General features: G+C 38.5%; 1 protein-coding gene across 9 annotated transcripts in view; it reads left to right on the plus strand.

The window, feature by feature from the left end:
• Window positions 1–20,698, plus strand: part of LOC126457297 (GMP synthase [glutamine-hydrolyzing]) — a 178,771-nt gene that overhangs the window by 77,814 nt on the left and 80,259 nt on the right. For all 9 annotated transcript variants that reach the window (XM_050093475.1, XM_050093474.1, XM_050093476.1 and 6 more), the window contains one exon: window positions 19,026–19,177. In XM_050093475.1, the coding sequence (XP_049949432.1) occupies window positions 19,026–19,177 (152 nt within the window). The remainder of the gene's footprint in view (window positions 1–19,025; window positions 19,178–20,698) is intronic.

A 20,698-nucleotide genomic window follows, 5' to 3' on the forward strand; every position in this document is an offset into this window, starting at 1 on the left:
GTAGGGAGAGTTCCCACTTGCGTGATTCAAAAAAATTGATGTTGGTAAATAGGATCCAGATGGCACAGTGTGTGAAGCAGTCACTGAAATTAAGAATGGTATGTTGGACAGCAAGCTCAGCAGCTGGATGCCCAATACAAAGTTTTTCATTTCAATGACTACTTCACAACCTTTGTCATTTGGCTTCTTCCTACCAACACCAGTTTTTCAGAATTGCGCAGGTGGGAACTCTCCCTGTAATATATTTCATGTCCCTGGAACCCTCTTGGCAGCAAGCTGACTGTTCTTCACCCACGTATCTTCCCCTTCCTTGTTCCCACTCCAGCATTACACAGTTCCCCCCCCCCCTCCCCCCTCTCCTCCCTGCCCTGTCTATGTGTGCCTAATTTCAACAGTATTGTAAGGATGATGGAATTTCTTAATATTGTGGTTACTGTACCCTGTGGAATTGTGATATATTATTGGTTACATCCTCAAAATTGCCTATTAACTAATCCCATTTTCCATTTCTGTTATGGCAGAACACCCAACATGTGCAATTTTTGTCTTTCCTCGGGTGCGAGGTGGGTCTTTAACGTGAAATAAACCTCTGTTACAGTCTCTGCCCATTTCTTGCATGCAAACTGACTTCTGTTGTCACTCATAACTTGGTTTAGCTTATATATTTTCAAAATAGTCTCTTTCCATTTTTCAGTTACTTTACTGCCAGTGGCATTTTTCATTGGGAGCATTTTTACATATTTCAAGAAAAGCTTGATAGTTTAAAAAATGTGGGTTGCTCTTCCTGTTGACCTAACTAAAGGAACTAGTAGATAGACTGCTACTGTCCCTTTAAACCATTTCGTCAGCACAGGGTGCATGAAACCTTAGTACTTAGTGCCAGTAGTCTTGTTTTTCTGGCAAATTTTACACGTTGTCAATAAATGTCATATCTTCTTTGTTATATTGAAAAATAAACAATTCTGTCTATTTTTCCCCATACTTCCGGGTCCAAAGAGTTGGTATCTAAAATGTGTGTACCATACGAGATCATCTATTTTGTGTTCTGGTATGCACAATTTCCACTACACTTTGTCTGTAGTCATTCTGTGGTACCATGCCCTTTCATACACTAAGTAACAGGTTCAGATTTTCTCTTCCCCACCTGTACTTCGTTTCAGCAATTCACCTATTCCCATATGCACCAGTGTTTTATTTGTGGTGTATGTCCTTTTTGTTCCTTAGTATTCTGTCTTCCGGTGTCGGTAGTTGTGCTTTTGCCTTTTCAGGCCCACCGGTAAGTGCAAGTGTGCATTAGCAACCAAATACTGTTCTGCTGGAACATACTTTACTTCAAAATCGAATTCTTGTAGAGCTAAAGCCAGTCTTGCTAATCTACCATGTCGTAGTTAACTTGTTAATAGGAATGGCAAAGCCCAGTGATCCGTTACCACTGCAGATTATCAACCATGTAGATAAAAGTGAAATTTTAGGAATTCATATAGGGTTGCCAGTGCTTGATACAGATGCAATCCCACATCATTATCATATCCATCACAGGATAATTCGATTTTCTTGGTATGTGGGTGGGACAATATCAGCATTTCGATAAATGATATTTTAATCCTCTATCCTTTCTGTGACTACACTCTATTTTTCTTAAGTAGGTTGTGCAAGTATTTCTTGTATACTACCCAGCTGCCTTTGATTTAGCGATAGGAGCTGCAAAAGCCATAAAGCCCTTAAGTTTTTTCTTGCAACTAGATGTTGGAAAACCATGAACTGCCCACTTTCACACCTTCTGGCCTAATTACGTGCCCCAAGCATTTTGTTTCTTGCCTTTCAAACTAATTTTCTGGACTTCAGTTTAACTTCTGCGGAAATGAAAGAAACAATGAGCAGAGGTCATGCCGATCTCCATTAAAAAAAAAAGTGTGAAACAAAAATTCCAGTTTATATTTTATTCCCCCTCGTATATCATTCATCTACCCAAAAATCAGAGTGCTATGATACAATTCTGTAAAATTTGTTGAAATTTTTGAAAATGCGGTCAGATCCTATGTTGCAAAAATTTTATGAAATTAGTATTTTTTTGTTTAGGGTGATTGAATGTATTGATTTTATATGGTATTGGCCGTATAGCTATAAGTCAAAATCCTCATTGTTCATCTCATTTACAACATAAGTGATTTTGATCTTATTTTCCACAAAAATTGAGTATGAAAGAAATTGGGTGTGGTTTGCGACTTGGATTGATTTTACCACAGTTACAGATGAATTTGTCTTATTGCTAATTGTTTACTCAAGACTGCTGTCGATATTCTGTTGTACTTTTTTTTTATCTACAATGATCGGTGTATCTGCTTTTCCTATCATATCATTTACCTGTAGAACTACTACTTCCTGATTTTCAGATGTACTTCCATTCTCAGCTACTTTTTTGGCATATCTTTCCATGTCTAGTTGTACCTTACATATACACACATTATATGAGCCATTGACTTCAGTAACCTTTTGTCTCATGGCTGTGTTTTTCTTTTCTGTTTCCTGTTTCTGCCTGAGCTCCGTGATTACCAATTGTTGATTTTCTTGAAAGTTTCCAATTAACTTCTCTTTATTTCTTCAAATAGTTAAAATTCTGGTGTGGTTTTTTTGTGACTCTCCTTTACTTGTGTTATAATGCCCTCCTTTAATTCCTATGGTTTTCTCTTTACTGTCCTCTGTGATTTCGTTTCCTGAATTCAGTAGTGCCATCATATTCAACTGACTTATACCAGGAGGTGGTTGACACTGGGCTCTGCTACTAAGTGGGGTCCCCTCTAGATTTTGCTCACTCCAACTTCTGTAAATTTCATGTCTACAGATGCTCTCTTAGTCACATCCTCAAAATGGTATCTTTGAATCCCGCACTATTGCATTCTCCCCCTATTTACTGAACTGAACTCCCACAATATTATCTAGGGATATATGCTCTTTTACCTATGACTTAATTAATTAATAAGAAAGGACTAGGATAATTCATAGATGTTGTTTATGACTTGAAACCAATGCAGCTTTCGGGCTTTGCGGTCGACCACAAGTTACCTGATTCGTTTGGAGTGCGCAGTGCTTTTGTGCATCGCCAACATCTGATTGCTGTGTTCCTTGACCTACAGAAGGCATTCAATACTACCTGGTGACATCACATCCTCTCTACACTGCATGAGTGGGGTTTTCGGGGCAGTTTATCTATTTTTATCCAGAAATTCCTATCTCTTCAGTTTTTTTGGATGCGGATAGTTGCAACTCTCAACAACCACTTTGTACAGGAAACTGGAGTCCCTCAGGTATTGGTTCTGAGTGTAATGCTGTTTGTTATTGCCGTCAATGGTTTCGTAAATGCAGTGGTTCCCACAGTCTCTCTGTCATGGTACGTGGATGATCTCTGCCTGTATTATGCCTCTTCATCACTGCACAATGCTGAATGCCAGCTTCAGGAGGTTGTCTGGAGAGTCTGTGACTGGGCCTTGAACCATGGCTATCAATTTTCCTCTGCAAAATCACAAGTTATGCGTTTTTTGTCTACTCCGAACTTCGCACCTGCACTCAGACATTTATCTTGGTGACCAGTTACTTGAAGTCAATGACACTTTCCAGTTTTTCGGTATTTTATTTGACCACAAGCTAACTTGCCTGCTGCATGTCCAATTGGCTCACGGTAGCTTACATGAAGAAGCTAAATGCCCTCCATTTTCTTAGCCACTCCTCATGGGGCGTGAACCGCATAGTTTTTCTGAGATTTTACTGAGGGCTTATTTTATCCTGCTTTGACTATAGATGTGTTGCCTATGTGTTGGCAGCACCGTCCATACTGAGCGTGCTGGACTCTGTTCGTCGCATTGGTGTGCGGTTGCCGATGGGGACCTCGGCTCTGTTGACAGCCTTCTGGCGTAATCCTGTGTCTCCCTGCTGCGGGTTAGATGACGGCAGCTTCCGGCAAGTTACCCAGTCACAGTATGTTAAATGCGTACCCACCTACGTCGCTCAACACTTCCACAACAAGCAGTTCAGACTGTTTGCGCATTGCCCAGAACTGGGAAGACCAGCTAGGGTCTGACTCGATTTTCTACTGAAGGACCTCCAACAGGCTCTGTTAGTCTGTGTTCCTGGAGTTCCCTCTCGACATCCCCTATGGGCTGTACCATGCATGTCGTGTCACAAGGATGGACCTTTCTTGTGGCCCCAAAAAGGAGGCTTATCCTATCCTTCTCTGACACCTGTTTCTTTCAATCCTTTGTGATTGCTTTTATTCAATATGCATCTACACAGATGGGTCGAAAGTCAGCGACAGAGTCTGTTACGCTTTTGCACATTCAAGGGGACATGAGAAGCACTCTCTGCCAAGTGCCTGCAGTTAATACATTGCAGAGTTGGTTGCCATCTCTCAGGCTTTGCGGTATGTCAAATCCCAGGCCATGATGAACTTTCTGATCTGTAGTGATTCTAGGAGTCACTTAAAAGGTATAGCCCTGTGCTATACCAAAAATCTTTTTGTCACAAAAATCCAGGATCTATTGGCTGACCTCTACAGCTCTGGACACTGAGCCATATAGGCATTCCAGTAAATGAACTCGCCAACCGACTAGCTAAAGATGCAACTACAGTAGATCAAATTGACTTTGGGATACTGGCCCCAGACTTATGATTACAACTCTGGTGCAATATTTTGAGTCTCTGGACATTGGTGTGGCGTGCTACTATGACCCAAAAGAAGTTGAGAGCACTTAAAGGGTCATACATCTTTGCAGGCCTCTTGTTGAGTGTGCCCTACTGGCACACTCTCAGCTTGCCTACCTCACTACCTCAGGTGCTTGCGGATGATGTGTAAGAGCCACTACCAAAGCACTGGATTTCCTGAGGGAGAGCAGACTTTACCCTAACCTATAATACTCTTCCACTTCCATTGTTACGGGTGATTGTTAGGGTGAGAGCCTCCCCATGTGGCAGATACCCACCAAGCAACTACAGGTTCCTTTCTTCCCCTCTCACCTTGTCATGCTTTTAGCCCCCCCCCCCCCCCTCCGTTTATGGCAGATGCTGCCTAATTTATCTCTTTTTTTCTTTTACCTATTGTGGTACAACTACTGTCACACCCTTTTAAATCCTTTGACATGCCTGTATTGTTTGAGCTGCTTAGTCTCCATTGTTTTCACTATTTACATTATGACATAATAAGGAGGGACTGACGACCCCATTGTTTAGTCCCTTAAATGCATAATAATAATAATAATAATAACAATAATAATAACAACCCTAGAAGGAAAACAAAGACAGAGGATGAGATGGTCAGATGAAGTTAATAGACACCTCATGTTCTGTTATTACCAAGCAACAAACCTAGGAACCAACACAACTGGATACAGATCACAAGTATACACAACATTTATTACCAGATACCCGGAATTAAAATTTTTAACAGAACAACGACTAGCTGATCAGATCCGTGTAATAATAAAAAATAACAGGATACCCCAGTCAGAATTAGAAAACATCAAACAACAAGTACAACAAATACTGGAACAAAATAATGTGCAATCAGAAGAAGAAGAAAATACAGTAATGGACTCAAACATCCCAGAGCAAACAAACAAAGACCAACACGCATCAATTAAACAATCAGAGGAAAACGAAATCTTAAGACAGCCACCAGAACAAGCACAAATAGAACACGAAGAGACACACGTGTTAGATATAGAAGAGAAATTTCAGCTGACGTGTATAGAATACAAAGACACAAATACAGACATCAGACCATTCTTGCATAGACCGCCAAATAACCTACAAGTCGAAACAACAATAAAAACTATCAACACAATCATACACAACAAAATAAATGAAAATACAACTATGGAAGAGTTACAACTACTGGTTTATATAGGAGCACTCACTACACTAAATATACACACTAGGCAGAGATCAGAACAAACCAACACACAGAAGAAACCCACAAAACCAGCATGGCAACACAGGCTACAGATCAGAATAGAAAAACTGAGAAAAGACATCGGACAGCTAACACAATTTATAAGAAATGAAATATCAGACAAAAAACGAAAAAGGTTAGGTAAAATCTCACAACAAGAAGCAATAGAGCAATTAGATGAAAAGAAGCAGAAATTACAAGCATTGGCCAAACGACTTAGAAGGTACAAAAAAAGTGAAAATAGAAGGAAACAAAACCAAACATTCAACACAAACCAAAAGAGATTTTACCAAACAATAGATAACACACACATTAAAATAGACAATCCACCAAACATAACAGACATGGAACACTTCTGGAGCAACATATGGTCAAACCTGGTACAACATAACAGGCATGCACGGTGGATACAAGCAGAAACAGACACAAACAAGATGATACCACAAATGTCTGAAGTGATAATTTTGCAACATGAAGTCACCCGATCAATTAATTTTACACACAATTGGAAAGCCCCTGGAAATGATAAAATAGCAAATTTCTGGCTAAAGAAGTTCACCTCAACACATTCACATCTAACTAAATTATTTAACAGTTACATTGCAGACCCATACACATTCCCTGATACACTTGCACATGGAATAACCTATCTGAAACCTAAAGATCAAGCAGACACAACAAACCCAGCTAAATATCGCCCCATAACATGCCTACCAACAATCTACAAAATATTAACTTCAGTCATTACACAGAAATTAATGACACATACAACACAGAACAAAATTATAAATGAAGAACAAAAAGGCTGCTGCAAAGGAGCACGAGGATGTAAAGAGCAACTGATAATAGATACAGAGGTGACATATCAAGCTAAAACTAAACAAAGGTCGCTACACTACGCATACATTGATTACCAAAAAGCCTTTGATAGTGTACCCCACTCATGGTTACTACAGATATTGGAAATATACAAAGTAGATCCTAAATTGATACAGTTTCTAAACATAGTAATGAAAAACTGGAAAACCACACTTAATATTCAAACAAATTCAGATAACATCACTTCACAGCCAATACAGATTAAGCGTGGAATATACCAAGGAGACTCATTAAGTCCTTTCTGGTTCTGTCTTGCTCTGAACCCACTATCCAACATGCTAAATAATACAAATTATGGATATAATATTACTGGAACATACCCACACAAAATCACACATTTGCTATACATGGATGATCTAAAACTACTGGCAGCAACCAATCAACAACTCAACCAATTACTAAAGATGACAGAAGTATTCAGCAATGATATAAATATGGCTTTTGGAACAGACAAATGTAAGAAAAATAGCATTGTCAAGGGAAAACACACTAAACAAGAAAATTACATATTGAATAACCACAGTGACTCCATAGATGCGATGGAAAAAACAGATGCCTATAAATATCTAGGATACAGACAAACATTAGGAATAGATAATACAAATATTAAAGAAGAACTAAAAGAAAAATATAGACAAAGGCTAACAAAAATACTGAAAACAGAATTGACAGCAAGAAACAAGACAAAAGCTATAAATACTTATGCTATACCAATATTGACCTACTCATTTGGAGTAGTGAAATGGAGTAACATAGACCTAGAAGCACTCAATACACTTACACGTTCACAATGCCACAAATATAGAATACATCACATATATTCAGCAACAGAAAGATTCACATTAAGCAGAAAGGAAGGAGGAAGGGGATTCATCGACATAAAAAACCTACATTATGGACAGGTAGTCAATTTAAGAAAATTCTTTCTAGAACGAGCAGAAACTAGCAAAATACACAAAGCAATCACTCACATAAATACATCGGCTACACCACTGCTATTTCATAACCACCTTTACAACCCTTTAGATCACGTAACATCAACAGATACGAAGAAAGTAAATTGGAAAAAGAAAACACTACATGGCAAGCACCCGTATCATCTAACACAGCCACACATCGATCAATACGTATCCAACACATGGCTAAGAAAAGGCAATATATACAGTGAGACGGAAGGATTCATGATTGCAATACAGGATCAAACAATAAACACCAGATATTACAGCAAGCATATTATTAAAGATCCCAATACCACAACAGATAAATGCAGACTTTGCAAACAACAAATAGAAACAGTAGATCACATCACAAGTGGATGTACAATACTAGCAAATACAGAATACCCCAGAAGACATGACAATGTAGCAAAAATAATACATCAGAAACTTGCCATATAACATAAACTAATAAAACGACACGTTCCCCCATACAAGTGCGCACCACAAAATGTACTGGAGAATGATGAATGCAAATTATACTGGAACAGAACCATTACAACAGATTAAACAACACCACATAACAAACCTGACATCATACTCACCAATAAAAAGAAGAAATTAACACAACTAATCGAAATATCCATACCCAATAAAACAAATATACAAAAGAAAACAGGAGAAAAAATTGAAAAATATATCCAACTGGCTGAGGAAGTCAAGGACATGTGGCATCAGAATAAAGTTGACATAATACCAATTATACTATCAACTACAGGAGTCATACCACACAATATCCACCATTACATCTATACAATACAGCTACATCCAAACTAATATATACAATTACAGAAATCCGTAATTATTGATACATGTTCAATTACCCAAAAGTTCCTAAATGCAATATAACATATACCGTACAGTTAAAAGGAAGTGACGCTTGATCAAGGTCCGCGTCACGTCCCATTTTTAACCAGACTTAACGTCTTAGAAAGTAAAGAAATAATAATAATAATAATAATAATAATAATAATAATAATAATAATCATTATTATTATGTGCCGATCATGGATGTATGTGTGTGTGTGTGTGTGTGTGTGTGTGTGTGTGTGTGAGAGTGAGTGACTGAGCACGTATTGGAGATTGGCTGAGGCGGCACAAACAAAGTGTAAAAAAAAGAAAATCCATGCATAATCTACATGTTTAGCTTGGGCTATAGCACTCCTCTTGTGAAGGTTAGTAAACACTGATGCGTTGTTGACTCATTGCCACAATTTGTTGTTGTAGAAACTCTGTGGCAGACTACTTCTAAATGTCATGTGAAGAACTGTGTCCACATCTAAGTTTTATTCAAGGAAGGCAGAAAGCTGAAAAATAGTCAATCTTCTGTGCAGCTGAAGGAACATACTGCATGTAAACGAAGCAAAGTTGCTTAAACCATTATTTACCATTGTTCATTTTTTGGGACACAAATATTTTATTTATTTCTACATAAGCAATAAAACTTTTAACTTTGATTGTTGTATCTAAAGGCTCAAATGATTGCTGCAGTGGCTGCAAATTGAAAAGAAATAATTTTTCTCTAATAAGCTTAATTTAGGAAAGGAACTAATTTGCCTATTTTCTATTTTCACTTTTTGCTGAGCTGTATGCCTGACAGTAATTTCTTTACAACAATGAATGTGATTTAGTTGTCTGAGTGTGTGTGCTATGAACATAAACTGATACCCATGCAAGATTCTGTATATTTCAGATTTCCTGAAGTAAGCGTAATATCAGTTTATTTTACACATGCCAATAGTGGGGCAATGGCAGGCTACATTATCACTCCTTTGTAGGTGTGCCTATCTGTACACACATGTTGAGATCTGCCCTCTTTTCATTGTATGAGTGTTTCTCCAGGGTAGGTAGTATAATGAAATATTCCCTCTCACGTTTTAAGATGCCAATTGGATAAAGACATGCTGCATGGCCTTACAATTGAAGAAGTACTAGCAGAACTGGTGATCCATAGAGTGAGCAAAGATGATGCTTATGACTTAAAATTGGTGATTATTCTCCTCAATGTATATGAAATAACATAAGAAGACATTGAAGAGAGTGCACTGAACAATGATTATATTGTACAAGATATAGCAGGTACTTCTAACCAGAAGGAATGAAGCTGAAGTTACCAATTTACCTCCAGAAGCTAATTGTATAAATGTGAACCAACATACGCAAACACTAATGACTCGAATTAGAGCAACGAAAATTGTTGCAGAATGTCTACCAAATATGACAGTGTGTCAGGTGTTGAGGAATTTTCTCCTGTGGAGTTAGTGAATATTATTACAGAACAAAGCAAAATCTTTGTTTGCCAACAGAACAACATACATTTTCTTCTAACCAAAGAAGAGCTAAAGTCCTTTGTAGGCTTACTGCTTCTGAGTAGGTATCATAAGCTTTCCCATGAGAGTATGTACTGCGAACAAGTGTTGATCTACTGGACAAGCAGATATCATTTTATAGGACGAGGACAAAATAAAAGAAGTAGTGGTGGACACTATTCATCCAGAGGACTGATATCCGCATAGTAAACACATGGTGTGCATATCAAACTGATAACCCAAATCAGAAGCTCTCACTTTTGAATGTTCAAAGGAGAATAGAGATGTAAATTTCAAAGAAAACAGGATCAATGCTGAAATACAGAGGATCTCAAGCAAGCAAACTGATGTGATGTCTAGTGAACAGAGATGTATGACTAGATCCAGGAAACCACATTATTGTGTCTAGTAAAACACAGAAGAGATGTGCATACTGCAAATAAAAAAAAAGACAAAAATTTTTGATAGGTTCAAAATTGGTGTGCATGACACATGCTTTGTTTCATTTCAGACTGAAGAGAGACAGTATAATATTACAAACAGTGTTTTTATTTTGTTCATGAAGTTTTTATAATTCTCTTCATTGTCATTAATACTTTATGTTTGACAGCTGATTTTGCAACCATACCAAAAATGGAAAGTGTATAGTTTTTGAACTAAGATATAGAATTTTTTCAAAACACCTTTTTCTTTCATTTATCAGTCAGGGTGTCACACTAAAGTCAAAAAATGTTGAAAAGATAATAAAGTTTTGGCATGTAATGGGTTAAGCTCCTGAAGTAGTTTTTCGAAAAACGTTTTATTTGTAGCATAAAAAATAATATATCATGTACAGGGCTATTACAAATGATTGAAGCGATTTCACAGCTCTACAATAACTTTATTATTTGAGATATTTTCACAATGCTTTGCACACACATACAAAAACTCAAAAAGTTTTTTTAGGCATTCACAAATGTTCGATATGTGCTCCTTTAGTGATTTGGCAGACATCAAGCCGATAATCAAGTTCCTCCCACACTCGGCGCAGCATGTCCCCATCAATGAGTTCGAAAGCATCGTTGATGCGAGCTCGCAGTTCTGGCACGTTTCTTGGTAGAGGAGGTTTTGAACACTGAATCTTTCACATAACCCCGCAGAAAGAAATCGCATGGGGTTAAGTCAGGAGAGCGTGGAGGCCATGACATGAATTGCTGATCATGACCTCCACCATGACCGATCCATCGGTTTTCCAATCTCCTGTTTAAGAAATGCTGAACATCATGATGGAAGTGCGGTGGAGCACCATCCTGTTGAAAGATGAAGTCGGCGCTGTCGGTCTCCAGTTGTGGCATGAGCCAATTTTCCAGCATGTCCAGATACACGTGTCCTGTAACGTTTTTTTCGCAGAAGAAAAAGGGGCTGTAAACTTTAAGCCGTGAGATTGCACAAAACACGTTAACTTTTGGTGAATTCCGAATTTGCTGCACGAATGTGTGAGGATTCTCTACCGCCCAGATTCGCACACTGTGTCTGTTCACTTCACCATTAAGAAAAAATGTTGCTTCATCACTGAAAACAAGTTTCGAACTGAACGCATCCTCTTCCATGAGCTGTTGCAACCGCACCGAAAATTCAAAGCGTTTGACTTTGTCATCGGGTGTCAGGGCTTGTAGCAGTTGTAAACGGTAAGGCTTCAGCTTTACCCTTTTCCGTAAGATTTTCCAAACCGTCGGCTGTGGTACGTTTAGCTCCCTGCTTGCTTTATTCGTTGACTTCCGCGGGCTACACGTGAAACTTGCCCGCACGCGTTCAACCGTTTCTTCGCTCACTGCAGGCCGACCCGTTGATTTCCCATAACAGAGGCATCCAGAAGCTTTAAACTGTGCATACCATCACCGAATGGAGTTAGCAGTTGGTGGATCTTTGTTGAACTTCATCCTGAAGTGTCGTTGCACTGTTATGACTGACTGATGTGAGTGCATTTCAAGCACGACATACGCTTTCTCGGCTCCTGTCGCCATTTTGTCTCACTGCCCTCTCGAGCGCTCTGGCGGCAGAAACCTGAAGTGCGGCTTCAGCCGAACAAAACTTTGAGTTTTTCTATGAATCTGTAGTGTGTCGTGACCATATGTCAATGAGTGGAGCTACAGTGAATTTATGAAATCGCTTCAATCATTTGTAATAGCCCTGTATTTTGGATTTGTATGGTTTTTTTCTTTGTATGCAGTTGTTCTTGTGTGAAGGCAGGGAAACTATTGGTTAAACAAATTTGATTCATTCAAATTATATGTATCACTGCCTGATGGTATTTATTTTGTTATTGGTCATATTTATTACGATACCTGAAAGTTGAGTAACTCACTACCCATTGAAGAATTTGTATTGAATTAATTGTGCTGTTCTGTTCGGGTCTATACGACCCAAAATGGTTTTCCTTCTTGTTATATAAATATCAGTATAACTTTATGAAATTTCGTGACCTTGTCTGAAAATGCAAGAGCAGTATGTGCTTAGAAAAGTTTTAATATATTTTAAGCTATTTCATCATAAACTCTAATAGTTGCATATATATCATTTGTTTCACAGTGACCAGACATAAATATGATTACTGTAACATCAAACACTTTCTGATTTTATATTATATTTTGTACTAATACTTATTCTCAGCATTCAACAGAGGGTCTGTGTCTACAATAATGGAATTGTCATTAGCACTTGTAAGCTGTTAGTTATCCATTGTTTCTGCTCAGTTTGAATTGAAATTTGAATTATCTGTCATTTGTGATCAGTCTGAATAGCGACATTATGGTGATTACACCGTTCACTGATGCTGAGTTGGAAGAATTAGTAAATACCTTAACAAGCGTAGGATCATGTCAGTAATGCAGCTGAAAGTGAGTGTTCTTGTGACAGTGACAACAGTCCACGGCTTGTTTGATATCAGTATGCAATCTTCTGTTTCAAAAAATGGGAATTCAGAATGACAGTTGCAACCAACAGCTTAGCACAACTTCTCACCTGCTTTGAACGTCATTGAGATTACCCCGGGAGTTACCAGATATTCAAGCAGCAGAATAATTGATGTTCATTTGAAGTAGTATTTTGTACAGCACTTAAGAATGAAATAGTTACAGGTTTCAAATATTAAGGGCCAACGAGTTTATGGTCAACAATGAACAAACATCGATGATTCTGTTTTTCATGCGTATGTAGGACACTTATTCCTTGAGTGTGTGTAATAATCACATCGGGAGTCCACAAAAAAATTGTGGGATAAGGGAATTGGGCAGAACATATTTCAAGCAACCATGTCCCTAGAAACAACCTGTAAAATACTGTGTGTTTTGCGATTCGATAAGATGATGACATACTGATAAACTTGCTGCAGTTTGTAGTATCTGGGAGAAGTGGTTTGAAGTCCTTCCTAAACTGTATTACACTGGAGAAAATGTGCCCATCGATAAGCAGTTAGTAGCATTCATAGGCTGCTGTCCATTCAAGCAGTACATCCCAAGCAAACTGACAAAATACTGGATCGAAGTATGGACTCTGTGTGACAGCAAATCTTCATATGTTCTGAAAGCCCAGTTTATACAGAGCAGAGCGTTACCAGAAAAAATCTGGGAATGAGAATAGTTGATGAGCTCCTCTCTGATTTGAAAGATCGGAAGGTAACATGTGGCAACTTTACAATCATAAAATTTGGGACAGCTGCTCCTGAAGAGAAAACTGACAATATTAGAAACCATATGGAAAAATAAACCAGAGCTTGCACAAAATATGACCAACAAGAAGGTCCATAACTTTTGATTTTATTTCACAAATGACTCTACAGTGGTCAATTATATTCCTAAGGGAAATGAGAATGTTGTAATTATGAGCACTCTCAACAATGATATGGAAATCAGTGACAGGGCTGATAAGAAGCCAAAAACGATTTTAGGCTATAATTCAGTCAAAGGATCTATAGAACATCTGATTAGACAACATGTACATATATGTTGTTATTGTTGTTTTTGTTCTTGTCTTCAGTCCAAAGACTGATTTGATACAGCTCCTCATGATGATTTATCTTGTGCAGAGCTCTTCCTCTCTGAGTAACTACTGCAACCTACATCATTTTGAACCTGCTTACTGTATTCATCTCTTGGTCTCCGTCTGTGACTTTTATCCCCTACGCTTCCCTCCAGTACTAAACTGGTGATCCCTTGATGCCTCAGAATGTGTCCTACCAACTGATCCCTTCTTCTAGTCAGATTGTGCTACAAAATTATCTTCTTCTCTATTACATTCAGTACCATCTCATTAGTTGCATGTCTACCCACCTGATCTGCAGCATTCTTCTGTAGCACCACATTTCAAAGGCTTCTCTTCTCTTCTTGTCTAAACTGTTTATTGTCCATGTTTCACTTTCATACATGGCTACACTCCACACAAATACTTTCAGAAAGGACTTCCTGACACTTAAATCTCTGTGTTAACAAATTTCTCTTCTTCATAAATGCTTTTCTTGCCGTTGCTAGTCTACGTTTTATATCCTCCCTGCTTCGACCATCATTAGTTATTTTGCTTCCCAAATAACAAAACTCATTTACTACTGCCAGCCGCAGTGGTCTAGCGGTTCTAGGCGCGCAGTCCGGAACCGCGCGACTGCTACGGTTGCAGGTTCGAATCCTGCCTCGGGCATGGATGTGTGTGATGTCCTTAGGTTAGTTAGGTTTAAGTAGTTCTAAGTTCTAGGGGACTGATGACCACAGATGTTAAGTCCCACAGTGCTCAGAGCCATTTGAACCATCATTTACTACTTTAAGTGTCTCATTTTCTAATCTTATTCCCTCGGCATCACCTGATGTAATTTGACTACATTCCATTATCCTCATTTTGCTTTTGTTGCTGTTCCTCTTATATCCTCCTTTTGAGGCACTGTCCATTCTGTTCACCTGCTCTTCCAAGTCCTTTGCTGTCTGTGACAGAATTACAATTTAATCGGCAAACCTCAATTTTCATTTCATCTCCCTTTACTTTAATTCCTACTCTGAATTTTTCTTTTGTTTCCTTTACTGCTTGCTCAATATACAGATTGAATAACATCGGGGATAGGCTACAACCCTGCCACATTCCCTTCCCAATCACTGCTTCTGTTTCATGCCTCTTGACTCGTTATAACTGCCATCTGGTTTCTGTACGAATTGTAAATTGCCTTTCACTCTCTATATTTGTCCCCTGCCTCCTTTTGAATTTGAAAGAGAGTATTCCAGTCAACATTGTCAAAAGCATTTCTGAAAGTCTACAAATGCTAGAAACATAGGTTTGTCCTTCCTTAACCTATCTTCTGTGAGAAGTCGTAGGGCCAGTATTGCCTCACATGTTCCTACATTTCTCTGAAATCCAAACTAATCTTCCCCGAGGTCGGCTTTAACAGTTTTTCCACTCTTCCGTAAAGGATTTGTGTTGGTATTTTGCAACCACGACTTATTAAATTGATAGTTCGGTAATTTTCACACCTGTCAGCACCTGCTTTCTTTGCAACTGGAATTATTATATTCTTCTTGAAGTCTGAGGGTATTTTGCCTGTCTCATACATCTTGCACGCCAGCTGGAATAGTTAAGTTATGGTTGGCTCTCCCAAGGCCATCAGTAGTTCCAATTGAATGTCACCTACTCCCAGTGTCTTATTTCGATTTAAGTCTTTCAGTGCTGTGTAAAATTCTTTGTGCAGTACCATGTCTCCCATTTCATCTTCATCTAAGTCCTCTTCCATTTCCATAATATTGCCTTCAACTACATCTCCCTTGTATAAATCCTCTATATACTTTTCCCACGTTTATATTTTCTCTTCTTTGCTTAGAACTGGTTTTCCATCTGAACTCTTGTTATTCATGCAGATTGTGTTGTATTTACTGGTTTGTATTGTATTTACTGTATTGTATTGTATTGTATTTTATGTTAACTGGGGGCCTAGAAACGATGGAGAGGCTCCGTCCCTGCTGCAGCCGCAGTGGTCCACAACCCGACGACAACAACCACAGTCCATTTCACCCCTCCAATCCCCTCTTTCAGGGTTATTGTGTCGTTCGGCCCCTACCTACGCAATTATGGGATCTGACATTTCACGCTCTGATCTGTGGAACACCAGTTTTGTTTCTCCTGATAATGATGTCCTCCTGAATAGTCCCCATGCGGAGATCTGAATGAGGGACTATTTTATCTCTAGAATATTTTACCCAAGAGTACACCATCATCATTTGACCATACAGTAGAGCTGCATGCCCTCAGGATAAATTACAACTGTAGTTTGCCCTGTGTAACATCATAGATTAAGGGTCGACCTGCGACAGCAATCGCACAACCTACGTACGGGCTGCTAGACGCCGCGCGTGCACGTGTTGCGTACGGGCCGCAAGGTGCCGCCACGAGCGCAACCGTATATAAGCACTGACGGAGTTCGGCCAGCTCTCATTTTGTTAGCATCTCATTTTTGCCTAGTCTCTTATTTGCTTAATTGCTTAGCTCTTATTTGTTTATGGCTCATGTTATTGTGCTCTCTTTCAGCCATTCTGATTGTTTTGGTTTACTCCCAATTGAGAAGTGCTCATTTTGGCATTTCACTTTTGCATATTTCTCATTTTGCTAATAATATGATCCTTAGCTTTTTACAGTTGATTTGATTAACATAGTCTCATGCACTGTTTGTTCATTTCAGCCTCTTCATATTTTGATGTTCTTTAAATACTGTAATAATTATCGGAAGCATTTCTTCCCTTAAACTTGTGTAAAGTATTCTCGATGTAGAATTTTTTCTGTGACACAGGTGTAAGGTTTTGAATATAAATTATATACGAAACTGTGTTTTAAAAGGAATTAATTTTTTCAGTTTGCACTACATCAGACGACAGTTTTGTGATATGAGGGAGAAATTTGGGGGCCGAACCCAGGGAAATAGTCTTAAGTGATCCCCTTTAAAAATGAAAATTTGTGAGAGACTGAAAGACGCGACACTGCAGGCACTGAAAATTTATATATATGAAATTATACGTCACACCTGCTTTTAGCTATTTGCAGTAGCAGCACAGCAAGGCTGCTTTGGTTGATGTTACATGGCCAGATCAGGAACCATGCGTTTGTCTGGCCTCTCAACAGATACCCCTCCATTGCAGTTGCACCTACGGTACGGCTCTCTGCATCACTGAGGCATGGAAGCCTCCCCGCCAACGGCAAGGTCCATGGTTCATGCAAACAAAAAACCAGTAGATTGTCCGTGATATTTTTCTGCAGTGTTCTTGATGTTGCTGCTTGTAAGGAATAAGTGTTGTGGAATTTGATTTTCCCTAATTGGAATGCAAGAAAATGGACTAGAAGGAGAATATTTTTGGAGGAACTTGAAAAGGCACTGGTAATAGAACACATAGCATCAAGGAAGCATTTTCCAAGAGCAGCAGATTCTATAAGAATGGTCAGGAGCATCCTACACCCTGAATGAGTGGCAGGTGTGCTCATATCATTAACAACAGAAACCCTATTAAACAAGCATGCTGTAAGTTCTGTCCTTCAAGCAAAGACAATAAAACAAGTATGTTGTGCGGAAAGTGTAATACACACACAAAACAAATGTGTTGTGTGGAAAGCATAATAAACATATATGAAAAACACACATTATCAACTTCTGGTCCAAACTGCAGTGAGTAAGAAGCAAAGAGTGTCATATGGGTGGATGTTGGGAATGACTTTTTGATGGAACTGTCTGTTGTTTTGAATTTGCACTGTGTGTATATTAAAATAATACATTTTCTTTGGTGACGCTCTATGTATTGTTGTTATTATTATTATTATCATCATCATCATCATCATCATCATTGTCACCTCCACCACCACTGCCAATATTATTAATAATATAATGTAATACAACAAAAGTGTTGATGGCTTACTACTAATATGTGTGATATTGACCCGAACAGTACATTTGTATAGTAAAAGTGAATGGAACAGGATGGTTAAGAGTTTGAAGTGTGATTATTAATCTATGGGGGAGCAGAAATTGGTAGTCTGAAATTGTCATATTTTGAAATGCATTCCTCAGCCTCAGTATTTTGAAATGACCTTCAAGAAATCAAGATTATCATGCCCATGTCTTTATGATTTTTTATAAGGCGTAAATATCTTTCTCACCATTAGAGATTCATTTATCAGTCTTCTGTATGATTTGAAAGTGTCGTTGCAAATAATATCTGAATACGTTACGGTGTACTTACACTAAGTGCACTGCATGGAACACATTCTGCCAGTTGTTGGTATATGAAAGAAGGAGTTGTGTGCCATGCAGAGCTGTGGGTCTAGTGATTTCTGCTGTTCACCACTAGATTGCAATGACATCGTTTTCAGTTGACTATCTCTTCATAGTTCTGGCAATCTGCCAAAAAATATTTATAAATTATAAACACAAATTTTCCTTATCAATCATGCTACCTGTCGATAAAAATAGTATCAAAATCTAAGAACTGAGCAGTGTACTTCAATTTATATACTCAAAGATAAAACTACAGTGACATAATAATTGCAATAAATGTACTATTGTGCATCTGCTTGACAACTGTACAGTGGGCAGTGGAAGATTCAGAGTGATTACATTGTGATGGTTCTACAAACTGAATTTTGTTGCAACATCGTAACAGTGGGGTGAATGTGAAATTTGGAAGATTGTGGAAATAATGTACTTGATGAAAAGTGAATGACATTTAAAAAAGTACGAGAAAGTTGAAAGTACTGACTTAAATTAATTGTTTCTACAAATGTTTAATTTTTCTGAATGAAGACAAGTAAACTGTCACTGTCACCTAAGCAAGTCAATTTTTGCAATGAGTCTAAATTTACAAACACTTCTTAAATTCTAAATATAACGGATATGCTCTAATTGCTTTCCAGTCATCAATGCTAGCCATCAGTTTCTACATGGGACAACGACAATTCCAATGGATAAGAAGGATCCTACCTCAAGAACTCGAATTACAAAAATGCTTTGCATGACCTCAAACCCTGAAGAGAAAAGGAAAATCATTGGTGATATTTTTGTGAAAGTGAGTTTCAATTTTTATCTTTGTTCTATTAATGCCTTCGGCATAACGTGAAAGTCTTCCTTGTTTTGTCCTGCAACTCCTGGTTCTGTTGTCTTCTTTTAAATTTCGTAAAGTATCCTGCTTTAAGTTAATTAGCATATATTTGGGTTTATTGTTAGTTTATTGAGGGAGCTTGTGTGATGTTTGGTGTTTTATATTATTATTTTAGACATGGAGCTAAAACATTAGCACTTGAAACTATCTGAAATTAATTAATTAATTAGTCTTCAATCATTCATGGATCATTTCACAACGTTATCTGAATTGTCAAGGTACAGGGGTTGGTGAAATGATTCATCAGATTTAAAAGCACTGTTTACATGTGTATACACTCACCATGTTTCTGAACATTTAACAAATGTTGTGTGTGTGCACCCTTGGTCACCCGGCATACATCCAAACTGAAATCCCATTTCTGTCGGTATGTTCACAGAGATGTTACCATCAATGTCCACCACAGCAACAGTAATGCATTGCTGCAGTTGTTGTAGCATTGTTGGGATTGGGGGTACATACACTTTACAGGAAGAAATCTCATGGCATGAGGTCTGGTTACCTGAGGGGACCATGGCAACACAGGAACTTCCACTGGACCAATACACCGTATCCAGTGATGTGGCAGTTCACTGTTGTGTAAAGTGCAGAGAATTGTGCTCCAGAGGAGGACCTTCACCTTGTTCAGACAGGGAAGTTGTGAAGTCAGCTCCAGTGAGCTGTGGCAACAACCACACTGCAACATATCCAGGGCCACTGAACTTGTCACTGCCCACTTGATGAAGAAAAAGGGGCCTTACACCTTTATCTTGGATATGGCATAAAAGACATTTACATTTGGTGAATCCCTTTCAAATACCACAGGGAAATGTTGCAATTCAGTAATTCACAGTCTCACATTGTGGCAATTCGTGTTTCCCAACACATGGAAAGTCATCTCATCATTGAATATCAATGTCTGCGCAAAGTTGTCATCGTCATCGTGAACATCGTCATGATCTTCCATAGCTTGCAGCATTCGGGCAAAATTCCAATCAGAGGGCATAAACATTTGGCATCAGATGTTGTAACAGTGGCAAATGGTAGGGTTTCAAATGTATATGCTGCTGCAAAACACTCCACACTCTTTCCTGTGGAATGTGCTATTCACAACTAGCACAAAAGGTTCACTTTCGTCATTTGGGCAAAAAGTTCTGTCTCAGTACTCAATGATTTTCTCTGAGGCATGCAGTTACCTCATGCTTTTCCCTTTACACAGACAACCAGTGTCATGAAACTAGCAAAACCAACACAAAATGCTCTGGTGACACAATGCAGCTCTCTCGTATTTGTGTATGAATGCATGCTGAACACTCGTAACCAATGACCACATCACATATTCTGACACACAGAAATTCTTCTGCTGCGTGGCCACCGTCTTGTAGAGTGCCGTCACAGGCTTACAATCTAGTGTGCATGTGACCCAAGAGGCAGGCTTTTTAAATTTGG

This window comes from Schistocerca serialis, chromosome 2 (assembly GCF_023864345.2).
Source record: "Schistocerca serialis cubense isolate TAMUIC-IGC-003099 chromosome 2, iqSchSeri2.2, whole genome shotgun sequence".
Taxonomy (NCBI): Eukaryota; Metazoa; Arthropoda; class Insecta; order Orthoptera; family Acrididae; genus Schistocerca; species Schistocerca serialis.